This window comes from Coregonus lavaretus, assembly GCF_964263955.1.
Source record: "Coregonus lavaretus genome assembly, contig: HAP1_SCAFFOLD_2395, whole genome shotgun sequence".
NCBI classification, from domain to species: domain Eukaryota; kingdom Metazoa; phylum Chordata; class Actinopteri; order Salmoniformes; family Salmonidae; genus Coregonus; species Coregonus lavaretus.
In genome coordinates, this window is record NW_028162777.1 from 49,717 (window position 1) to 62,369 (window position 12,653).

A 12,653-nucleotide genomic window follows, 5' to 3' on the forward strand; every position below is an offset into this window, starting at 1 on the left:
CCCCCTGAGGGGCAAGAGGTGTTGTCGTGCCTTCTTCATGACTGTGTTGGTGTGTGTGGACCATGATAATTCCTTAGTGATGTGGACACAGAGGAACTTGAAGCTCTTGACCCGTTCCACTACAGCCCCGTCGATGTGGATGGGAGTGTGCTCCGCCTGCGTTACCTGTAGTCCACGATCAGCTCCTTTGTCTCGCTGACATTGAGGGAGAGATTATTGTCCTGGCACCACACTGCCAGGTCACTGACCTCCTCTCCATAGGCTGTCTCATCGTCGTCTGTGATCAGGCCTACTACCGTCATCAGCAAACTTAATGATGGTTTGGGAATCGTGCACGGTCACGCAGTCGTGGGATGAACAGGGAGTACAGGAGGGAACTGAGCACGCACCCCTAAGGGGCCCCCGTGTTGAGGGTCAGCATGGCGGATGTGTTGTTGCCTACCCTCATCACCTGGGGGCAGCCCGTCAGGAAGTCCAGGATCCAGTTGCAGAGGGAGGTGGTCAGTCCCAGGGTCCTGAGCTTAGTGATGAGCTTGGAGGGCACTATGGTGTTGAACGCTGAGCTGTAGTCAATGAACAGCATTCTCACATAGGTGTTCCTCTTGTCCAGGTGGGAAAGGGCAGTGTGGAGTGCAATAGAGATAGCGTCATCTGTGGATCTGTTGGGGCGGTATGCGAATTAGAGTGGGCCAGGGTGTCTGGGATGATGCTGTTGATGTGAACCATAACCAGCCTTTCAAAGCATTTCATGGCTACAGATGTGAGTGCTACGGGGCGATAGTCATTTAGACAGGTACCTTGGCGTTCTTGGGCACAGGGACTATGGTGGGCTGCTTGAAACATGTACACTACATGACCAAAAGTATGTAGACACCTGCTCGTCGAACATCTCATTCCAAAATCATGGACATTAATATGGAGTTGGTCCCCCCTTTGCTGCTATAACAGCCTCCACTCTTCTGGGAAGGCTTTCCACTAGATGTTGGACATTGCTGCAGGGACTTGCTTCCATTCAGCCACAAGAGCATTAGTGAGGTCAGGGACTGATGTTGGGCGATTAGGCCTGGCTCACAGTCGGCGTTCCAATTCATCCCAACGGTGTTCGATGTGGTTGAGGTCAGGGCTCCGTGAAGGCCAGTCAAGTTCTTCCACACCAATCTCTACAAACCATTTATGTATGCTGAAACAGGAAAGGGCCTTCCCCAAACTGTTGCATCAAAGTTGGAAGCACAGAATCGTCTAGAATGTAATTGTATGCTGAAGCGTTAAGATTTCCCTTCACTGGACCTAAGGGGCCTAGCCCGAACCTTGAAAAAGAGCGCTAGACCATTATTCTTCCTCCACTAAACTTTACAGTTGTCACTATGGTAGCGTTCTCCAGGCATCCGCCAAACCCAGGTTCGTCCGTCGGACTGCCAGATGGTGAAGCGTAATTCATCACTCCACAGAACACATTTCTACTGCTCCAGAGTCCAATGGCAGTGAGCTTTATACCTCTCCAGCAGATGCTCTGCATTGCGATTGGTGATCTTAGGCTTGTGTGCGGCTGCTCGGACATGGAAGCCCATTTCATGAAGCTCCCCACTAACAGTTCTTGTGCTGATGTTGCTTCCAGAGGCAGTTGCTTCCAGAGGCATTTTGGAATGTGGTAGTGAGTGTTGCAATCAAGGACAGACCATTTTTACGTGCTACTCGCTTCCGTTCTGTGAGCTTGTGTGGCCTACCACTTCGCGGCTGAGCCGTTGTTGCTCCTAGACGTTTCCACCTCACAATAACAAATGTCAGTGAAGATACTTGCCAGCTGGTCAGCGCATGCTCTGAGTACGCATCCTGGTAATCTGTCTAGCCTTGCAACCTTGTGAATGTTAACCTGTTTAAAGGTTTTACTCACATCGGCTTCGGAGAGCGAGATCACACAGTCGTCTGGAACAGCTGGTGCTCTCATGCATGGTTCAGTGTTGTTTGCCTTGAAGTGAGAATAGACGCTATTTAGCTCGTCTGGTCTCACATCACTGGGCAGCTCACTGCTGGGTTTCCCTTTGTAATCCGTGATAGTTCGTAGTAGGATTTGATCTTAGTCCTGTATTAACACTTTGCCTGTTTGATGTCTCGTCTGAGGTCATAGTGGGATTTCTTATAAGTGTCCGGATTAGTGTTCCTCTCCTTGAAAGCAGCAGCTGCACAAACCTACAACACTCACATAGGGCTACAGCCCAGTAAACTCATTGAACCCAATAGCTAACATTCAAATTGTACAGTATATTCCTATTACTGTGTAGTCTTTTATCCATCATTTTGATCCAGACAGACTTCCAGTAAGTGGCATAGATATCATAGATATTAAAAATAGTATTTACCCACCACCACATAAAAAAAACCTTAAAACATTGCCTAAGACTAAGTCATGGCCATTGATCTTGAGAGACTTCCTGTAAGTAGCTAAGTGCCATATATATACAAAATAGATGTAGTATTTCCCCACCACTTAAAATCCCTTTCAAAACATTTCCTAAGTCTAAGTCGTGGCCATAAAGTCATAAAGCAACAATGCTTTGAAGTGGCCAAGGACGGATTTGTTTTCGCTTTGCTTGGATTGGGACTCCTGTGATTTATGACCGTGATACATAGTCTGCAGCCCAAATGGCACCCTATTCCTTATATGGTGCACTGCTTCCCATAGGGCTCTGGTCAAAAGTAGTGCACTATGCAGGGAATATAGGGTGCCATTTGGGGCACAGCCAGAGAGGATAAGGGAAGGCTTTTACCCCACTGCACATAAAAAATATATTACTCTTGACAAGCAATTTGAAAAAGGACATCTTCATTTTTTTGGAGTCTACCTCCTTTAAGTGATCCTAGCACAATAAACAGTTCATGTTTCAGCCTAACTCACCTCTTCATTAATATAGTCGGTTGAAGGTAAAAGACACATTTCCAGAATCTGCTAAATAAATCATATATTCTAGTCTTCTTTGGGTTAGCTTTAATCAACATATTATCTCTCTCTCTCTCTCTCTCTCTCTCTCTCTCTCTCGCTCTCTCTCTCTCTCGCTCTCTCTTCCTCTCTCGCTCTCTCTTCCTCTCTCGCTCTCTCTTTCTCCCTCTCTCCCTCTCTCTCAATTCAATTTAAGGGCTTTATTGGCATGGGAAACGTATGTTAACATTGCCAAAGCAAGTGAAATAGATAATAAACAAAAGTTAAATAAACAACAAAATAAAAATAAACAGTAAATATTATACATATTATGTCTACATACAGTGTTGTAACGATGTGCAAATAGTTAAAGTACAAAAGGGAAAATAAATAAAATAAATATGGGTTGTATTTACAATGGTGTTTGTTCTTCACTGGTTGCCCTTTTCTTGTGGCAACAGGTCACAAATCTTGCTGCTGTGATGGCACAGTGTGGCATTTCACCTAATAGATATGAGAGTTTATCAAAATTGGGTTTTGTTTTCGAATTCTTTGTGGGTCTGTGTAATCTGAGGGAAGGATGTGTCTCTAATATGGTCATACATTTGGCAGGAGGTTAGGAAGTGCAGCTCAGTTTCCATCTCATTTTGTGGGCAGTGTGCACATAGCCTGTCTTCTCTTGAGAGCCAGGTCTGCCTATGGCGGCCTTTCTCAATAGCAAGGCTATGCTCACTGAGTCTGTACATTGTCAAAGCTTTCCTTCATTTTGGGTCAGTCACAGTGGTCAGATATTCTGCCACTGTGTACTCTCTGTTTAGGGCCAAATAGCTAGTTTGCTCTGTTGTTTTGTATTTTTTCCCCAATGTGTCAAGTAATTATCTTTTTGTTTTCTCATGATTTGGTTGGGTCTAATTGTGTTGTTGTCATGGGGCTCTGTGGGGTCTGTTTGTGTTTGTGAACACAGCCCCAGGACCAGCTTGCTTAGGGGACTCTTCTCCAGGTTCATCTCTCTGTAGGTGATGTCTTTATTATGGAAGGTTTGGGAGGTCTCTTTCTCTCTGTGTCTTCTGTGGACTGGAGAGTCTACTTCACACTGTGAGTAGATGAGCGATGGCATTTACGAGTGGCTCAGACACACAGTTACACACTGTTTTGTTATTGCCAGGCTAAGGGAATGTGATAATGGAGGAGTGGGGGAGAGAGGGAGAGGAGAAAGTAAGGATATCTCAGTTTCTCTCTTCCCTCCTCTGTCTCTTTGTCTGTGTGTGTGATAGTGGTGTGTGGTGTGTGATAGTGGTGTGTGGTGTGTGTGATAGTGGTGTGTGGTGTGTGGTGTGTGGTGTGTGTGATAGTGGTGTGTGGTGTGTGTGATAGTGGTGTGTGGTGTGTGTGATAGTGGTGTGTGGTGTGTGTGATAGTGGTGTGTGGTGTGTGGTGTGTGATAGTGGTGTGTGGTGTGTGATAGTGGTGTGTGGTGTGTGGTGTCTGATAGTGGTGTGTGGTGTGTGTGTGTGTGTGGTGTGTGTTTGTGTGGTGTGTGGTGTGTGGTGTGTGTGGTGTGTGGTGTGTGTTTGTGTGGTGTGTGGTGTGTGGTGTGTGTTTGTGTGGTGTGTGGTGTGTGGTGTGTGTTTGTGTGTGGTGTGTGTGTGTGTGTGGTGTGTGTGTGTGTGTGTGGTGTGTGGTGTGTGGTGTGTGGTGTGTGTGTGTGTGTGTGGTGTGTGTTTGTGTGGTGTGTGTGTTTGTGTGTGTTTGTGTGGTGTGTGGTGTGTGGTGTGTGTTTGTGTGTGTGATAGTGGTGTGTGTTTGTGTGTGGTGTGTTTGTGTGGTGTGTGTTTGTGTGTGTGTGAGTTTCTAGAGTCCCCACTATATGGAGAAGACTCTCTGTCCATCACATTTGTGTTTGAAGAATTTGAATAGCAAAATTCTTCATTTACATCTTTCAATTCAAATTCAAATATCCAGTATTCTCTCTCTCTCTCTCTCTCTCTCTCTCTCTCTCTCTCTCCTTCCCTGGCGTAAATCTTTAATGTGTTGGAAGTGGCTGGATAGGGCCTCATCTGGAAGTGGCTGGTAGGGCCTCATCTGGAAGTGGCTGGTAGGGCCTCATCTGGAAGTGGCTGGATAGGGCCTCATCTGGAAGTGGCTGGATAGGGCCTCATCTGGAAGTGGCTGGATAGGGCCTCATCTGGAAGTGGCTGGATAGGGCCTCATCTGGAAGTAGCTGGATAGGGCCTCATCTGGAAGTGGCTGGATAGGGCCTCATCTGGAAGTGGCTGGATAGGGCCTCATCTGGAAGTGGCTGGATAGGGCCTCATCTGGAAGTGGCTGGATAGGGCCTCATCTGGAAGTGGCTGGATAGGGCCTCATCTGGAAGTGGCTGGATAGGGCCTCATCTGGAAGTGGCTGGATAGGGCCTCATCTGGAAGTGGCTGGATAGGGCCTCATCTGGAAGTGGCTGGATAGGGCGTCATCTGGAAGTGGCTGGATAGGGCCTCATCTGGAAGTAGCTGGATAGGGCCTCATCTGGAAGTGGCTGGATAGGGCCTCATCTGGAAGTGGCTGGATAGGGCCTCATCTGGAAGTGGCTGGATAGGGCCGGATTTGGAGTGGCACTGTAGGGGGTAAGATTCAGATGGAGAGAGAGAGAGATCGAGGGATAGCGAGAGAGAAAGAAAGAGAGGGAGAGGAGGGGTGTGACAGTCCATCTGATTCCTGAGCCAAGGGAGGTTTTATACGAACCAGAACATGGCTGAGACCAGAGCAAGGCTGAGGCTGAGACCAGAGCAAGGCTGAGGCTGAGACCAGAGCAAGGCTGAGTCCAGAGCAACGCTGAGTCCAGAGCAAAGCTGAGGCTGAGACCATGGCAAGGCAGAGACCAGAGCGAGGCTGAAATCAGAGAAAGGCTGAGACCAGAGCAAGGCTGAGGCTGAGACCAAAGCACAGGTGCAAATCTAGTGCCAGGAATCATTACATGTCATTACTTTTAACACAGGCTTCACAGCACAGATCGGATATAGACGGGTTAGCGAAGTGTTTGCTTGTGTGTGAGTGAGTGAGTGAGTGAGTGAGTGAGTGAGTGAGTGAGTGAGTGAGTGAGTGAGTGAGTGAGTGGGACTTGGACAAGAGAAGCAGGTGGAATGGGGGTGGACTTACGAGGAACGAGAGGGGAATCGTAAACCGTGTTCCCATCCCAATGTTGGCTTTACCCCATACTGATTTAGTTGAAAGAGGTCTGTGGCTCCATGGCGGTGTGCGGACAGCACCCTAATAGCCGTCACATTTCATCTTTATAGATGGACGTAAAACAGCCCAGTGTCAAATTAATCCCAGAAAAGGAGAGCAAAGCTGCACTAAAGGTCAGGAGCTCTCTCGTCTCTCCTGAGAGACTTCAGTGACAGAGACCGTGTTCAACGCATTTCAAATACTGACACTGACTGTCACACAGAATGCCGGAGCATATTGTTACAGCACAGTGCTCACAGTTTGCAGGTGAAGAGGCGTCACTTTATTGATAACGTAAATGTCAATTAAAGCTCATTTTGAACATACTGTAGCCACAGTGTGTAAGTTATGGGTGTCCAGTGTAGTATACAGTAGTATAGTAACCTATATGCCCACAGCCTTCTCCTACAAGGCTGATAATGGCCATGATGTCAGGGTGAGTTGTCCGACTCATGTTTATAGTAATTGAATCTCCCTGACTGTTGTCAGGTCTACATTAACTGAGGTGTGAGGTAAAGCATCAAGGAGCTGTGGAGTTGGAAGACATACGTTTATGTGCGAACTCTGTATCGATAGGTACTGTATCGATAGGCTAGCACAGTGTTCAACATAATTGAATGTACTTCAATGTCCGCAACACTTTTAATTGCTCAGGTTCAGCATCAGCATCATTGTATGTGAATCATACATATTTGTTATATGCAATAGAGCAAAGTCCAGTGACTATTGAACACTGATTTAGCGACAGACAGATCTTTTAGTCGGCTAAAAGAGACCTCTGCTCTCGAGGGAAATTGACAGTCAGTCTCTGATCCTCTCCTGACCTCAAAACCCAAACAACAAGCCTCTCAAACCCTCTTCAGCTCCTCAGCAGTTTTACACACAGTAATTTTCCAAGGGGATTTTCAGCTTTCATCTTTCTCTGGGGCTTCTGAGTGTGTGGCTAAACGCAGGCAGACCTGGGTTCAAATACTATTAGAAATATTTCAAATGCTTTGAACATTTGTTTCAGTCTGCTTAGAGTATAAGTTGGGCGGGGTTTTTGTAACTTTTCTATTGGTTCAGGCTAGCTCAAACAAGCACAGATAGAGTATTTGAAATGATTTAAAATAGTGTTTGAACCCAGGTCTGAAGCGCAGGCAGGCTAGTGGCTTGCTAATAGCACAGAAAATCATGTTTTTTCTAGCCCAGCTCAGTGTTGTTCCGTGCTGCAGGTTTTCTCCCCTCTGATGTTGACGATTCAGTGCTTTTTATGGCTACGCTGTGCCAGAGATTTTAAAGTTTATCACACATTTTATGATTAGGGGCACTTGGAAAATGGTTATTAAAGAGAAGTATGTTGAACAGCGGCCAGCAGGTAACAGCTAGCAGCTAGCTAAAACACACACTGGCTAGCACCTAGCTAAAACACACACTGGCTAGCAGCTAGCTAAAACACACACTGGCTAGCAGCTAGCTAAAACACACACTGGCTAGCAGGTAGCTAAAACACACACTGGCTAGCAGCTAGCTAAAACACACACTGGCTAGCAGCTAGCTGAAACAAACACTGGCTAGAAGCTAGCTAAAAACACACACTGGATAGCAGCTAGGTGAAACACACACTGGCTAGCAGCTAGCTAAAACACACACTGGCTAGCAGCTAGCTGAAACAAACACTGGCTAGAAGCTAGCTAAAAACACACACTGGATAGCAGCTAGGTGAAACACACACTGGCTAGCAGCTAGCTACATCACAGCTAAAACAAAGTAGTTGGAACACACACACACAGAGGCAGTGCATCTCCACTTTCTCTTTACTAACTAGGGCTGGGAATTACCAGGGACCTCACGAATCACGACATGTTGGTCCTCACGAATCACGACATGTTGGTCCTCATGAATCACGACATGTTGGTCCTCACGAATCACGACATGTTGGTCCTCACGAATCACGACATGTTGGACCTCACGAATCACGACATGTTGGTCCCATGTTTCATGAGTTTAAACAAAATATATGAATTTTTCCATACGCACAAAAAGCTTATTTCTCTCAAATGTTGTACACAAATTTGTTTACATCCCTGTTAGTGAACATTTCTCCATTGCCAAGATAATCCATTCACCTGACAGATGTGGCATATCAAGGAGCGTGCAATTGGCATGCTGACTGCAGAAATGTCCACCAAAGCTGTTGCCAGATAATTGTAATGTTCATTTCTCTACCATAAGTCGCCTCCAACATTGTTTTAGAGAATTTAGCAGTACGTCCAACCAGCCTCACAACAGCAGACCACGTGTAACCACGCCAGCCCAGGAACTCCACATCCAGCTTCTTCACCTGCAGGATCGTCTGAGACCAGCCACCCGGACAGCTGATGAAACTGAGGAGTATTTATGTCTGTAATAAAGCCCTTTTGTGGGGAAAAACTCATTCTGATTGGCTGGGCCTGGCTCCGAAGTGGGTGGGCCGATGCCCTCCCAGACCCACCGATGGCTGCGCCCCTGCCCTGTCATGTGATATCCATAGATGAGGGCCTAATTTATTTAAATTCAATGATTTCCTTATATGAACTGTAACTCAGTAAAATCGTTGAAATTGTTGCATGTTGTGTTTATATTTTTGTTCAGTAATATATTTGACATAACCAAAAGTATTGTGTTTTCAGCTGTTTTAACCTGGGGTACAAAACTGAAAGTAAAAGACGCAAAAATGAAACGTAAGAACGGGAAGCATAGAAATAGTGCACATAGAACAGATCTACAGCTTCTTAGACTTGCTTGCAATGAGAATGATAGATCTATAACTTTCTATGTGACTTTGGTCAGTGTTTCCTTTATTTTGGCAGTTACCTGTAGTTACCCCTGTAGCTCTACTGTATCGGTACTGATTTCTTCCGGGGGTTCATATTTAGGGAATGGTACCGATTTCCTCCAGGGGTTGATATTTAGGGAATGGTACTGATTTCCTCCAGGGGTTCATATTTAGGGAATGGTACTAGAGTTGAATGGCGGGAACCTGGTTACCGAGATTTACCGCCCAAAACCGCTCCCTTTTCCCGGGATAAATAACTGCGAGGAGCCAGTAAATTATAATAAATTATTTATATGAATAGCATGGTGTGAAATGGAACTGTTAAATTATATGCAATGTCTAAATGCTAGACCAGAATAGCTTGCTGGACATTTTTGCTGCATTTCTTATATCAATAGACTATTCGAAGAGGGATGCATGCTCTTGTTTGCTGAATGTTACAGCAGCCAACAGAACTCACAGGTAGTTTGAAAGAAGAGCGAACGCCCGATGGCGGTAGGCTACAGCAGTTATTTATTCAGACCCATAACCATTCAGTCTTCGTGAAAAGAAGTGAAAGCCTTCTGCCTCTAATTCTAGTCCTATATTTTTCAAGGATGTCATTAGAATGAAGATACGGACAACAAAACATATTTAATGTAACTGTTGAAAGCGAGGAAGGAATGAAGCATCAATAGATAGAGAAAGAGGAGGTAGGCTAATAACATTAGGGAAAATATTATTAAAAAGGTGTATATGCGTCAGCCTACTAATTATAGAAATAGGCCCTATTAAATGTCAAAATGTAAATCTAATTCGCTAGCCTATACTTGTAACTTTGTAGGCCTCATGTGCTGCACTAGAATCACATGTTCTCTTCCTGCTTTATCATGGTTAGAACGAGGTGTGTAATTCCAGTCCATATAATACAGTATAATACAATACAGTACAGTAATAAAGTCCACACTCAAAAAGATTAGCCTACTGGAGCTAGTTTCATTTATTTACCCAAGAGAGCATATAGCTAACTACATCTATGGGCTTTTATGTTTTTTCTGTCGTGCGTAATGTGCAGTAGCCTATATCATATACTGTGTGTATTGTATAACAGCACAATCATTTGGGCGTTTTTGGGCTTGGGCTCATAAAATGTATTTAATGTATGGCTCATCAGGCTCAGGTAGCATCAGACTTGAATGTTTGATCAATGCTCTAATCACATCCAGACATAGGCCTATTTATATGCTTTATATGCTTTTGAATGACACTTTCGGTTTTGGCGGGAAACACCGGGTTACCCGGGAGAAAAGTGATTTATTCTCGAGATGGAACATTTGTAAAATACCGGGAAAATATTCAACCTTAAATGGATAAAATAAACAAAGTGCTAAATGGTACCCTATTCCCTACATAGTGCACTACATTTGGCCAGAGCTCTATGGGCCTTGGTCAAAAGTAGTGCACTATATAGGGACTAGGCTGCCATTTGGGAGATGAGCCCATGGTTAGGATGAAGAGAGGGATCATTTTCTCCTAACGGAGGACAAACAAAGACCTTAATGCCTACAGTTACTCAGTTTCATCCCTTAGAGGTTAAAGTTTCCTCTGTCCCTCACTCAATAACCTTTTTCTGTGCTGTGAAAGGAGAGGAAGTGTTTTTGATAGGAGAAGAAAAAAGCAATGGAAACGCCCTTCAGAATTCGCCCCACAATAGGGCTGGAACGGGATAGCTGAGGCCCGGGGGAATATGTCTCAGGCAATAACAGTCAGAGAAAAGGAGAAGAGTAGTGCTCCTAAAGACGAGCCTTCCTCCATTGACCTGGGATGTTTTTATGGTTGCCTCATGCAACTCACTAATAGAGATGGTTCCACAGACTGCGATAATATACTCCCAAGTGTGTCTGTTACCTATTCATTGTGTAATCAACAGTTTATAAATGTCTTATAAACCATTTACAAAGTCTTTGTAAGTGATGTATTACCATTAACAAATACACTTGGTAGCACACAGACAGTATACCAAAATGCACAGAAACCAGCACCTGCTCAAAGCCCCTGTCTAGATATGTGTGCTCTCTCCTTCCTCTGTCTGTCTGTCTGTCTGTCTGTCTGTCTGTCTGTCTGTCTGTCTGTCTGTCTGTCTGTCTGTCTGTCTGTCTGTCTGTCTGTCTGTCTGTCTGTCTGTCTGTCTGTCTGTCTGTCTGTCTGTCTGTCTGTCTGTCTGTCTGTCTGTCTGTCTGTCTGTCTGTCTGTCTGTCTGTCTGTCTCTCTCTGTATGTCTCTCTCTCTGTCTCTCTGTCTGTCTCTCTCTCTCTATCTATCGCTCTCTCCCTCCTCTGTCTGTCTGTCTGTCTGTCTGTCTGTCTGTCTGTCTGTCTGTCTGTCTGTCTGTCTGTCTGTCTGTCTGTCTGTCTGTCTGTCTGTCTGTCTGTCTGTCTGTCTGTCTCTCCCTCCCTGTCTGTCTGTCTCTATCTATCTATCGATCGATCGCTCTGTCTGTCTGAGAGCCTTCTGTCTACGCTGGGTTCTACTGGACATGCATAGTCAGTTCTGAGGGCCAGAACACAGGGTAAAATACCAACTGAAGCAGGCTAGCGGGGGTTGCTGCGGTAGGTGGATGATTGGCACCACACACAGAAACAATCTCAGAAATGAATCTCCGCACAGCAGGCATTCCTCTGTAATTGTATTTAATATGCAGTCTCCAGTTTTTGGTACATAACCTCTTTTTATGTTTGTTTTCTCCCTCCCTCCCTCCCTCCCTCCCTCCCTCCCTCCCTCCCTCCCTCCCTCCCTCCCTCCCTCCCTGCCTGCCTCCCTCCCTCCCTCCCTGCCTCTCTCCTCTCCAGGAACCCTGACGGTGATGTCCAGCCATGGTGTTACATCGCTGACCATGAAGACGGAATCTACTGGAGATACTGTGACATACCCACCTGTCAGAGTAAGAGAGTGTGTGTGTGTGTGTGTGTGTGTGTGTGTGTGTGTGTGTGTGTGTGCGTTCTTGTGTGTGCGTCAGAGTCTTGGAGTCAACGCCCTGTGTTCCTGTGTTACACCCTGGCTGACCTGAGAGCCCAGAGGCCCTGTTCATCTCCGGTCGGTGGCTCTGTCAGTCGCTCGGCGTGTCAGATAGTTATGAAAACGTTTAAAGGTCTTCTGCAGAAGCGTTTTACTGAACTATTATCATCCTGAAGAATGTCTCTTAACTGCCTACCATCAGCAGCTGTGCTGTGTCCGGGCATGCCTGTTCCATGTGAACTGTCAGTCAGTCAGTCACACTGTGTTTTTACATTTCTGTAATTAGCTGTCAGTCAGTCAGCTCAGCAGAGCTCAGTACAGCATTCAGTGTGTTGTGTTATTGCCTCTGTGCTTGACCTCTACTGGCATGTTCTCTACTGGCATGTTCTCTACTGGCATGTTCTTTACTAGCATGTTCTTTATTAGCATGTTCTCTACTGGCATGTTCTTTACTAGCATGTTCTCTACTGGCATGTTCTCTTTTGGCATGTTCTCTACTGGCATGTTCTTTACTAGCATGTTCTCTACTGGCATGTTCTCTTTTGGCATGTTCTCTACTGGCATGTTCTTTACTAGCATGTTCTTTACTAGCATGTTCTCTGCTGGCATGTTCTTTACTAGCATGTTCTTTACTAGCATGTTCTTTACTAGCATGTTCTCTACTGGCATGTTCTCTACTGGCATGTTCTCTTCTGGCATGTTCTCTACTGGCATGTTCTCTACTGG

General features: G+C 45.5%; 1 protein-coding gene across 1 annotated transcript in view; it reads left to right on the top strand.

The window, feature by feature from the left end:
- The window catches only part of LOC311118867 (kremen protein 1-like), a gene marked incomplete at its 3' end in the record, with an annotated part of 54,353 nt that extends 42,268 nt beyond the window's left edge, over nt 1–12,085 (top strand). Inside the window, exons 3-4 of the mRNA XM_084193632.1 lie at nt 11,762–11,853; nt 12,072–12,085. Coding sequence (XP_084049758.1) covers nt 11,762–11,853; nt 12,072–12,085 — 106 coding nt within the window. The remainder of the gene's footprint in view (nt 1–11,761; nt 11,854–12,071) is intronic.
- Between the last annotated feature and the right edge of the window lie 568 nt (nt 12,086–12,653).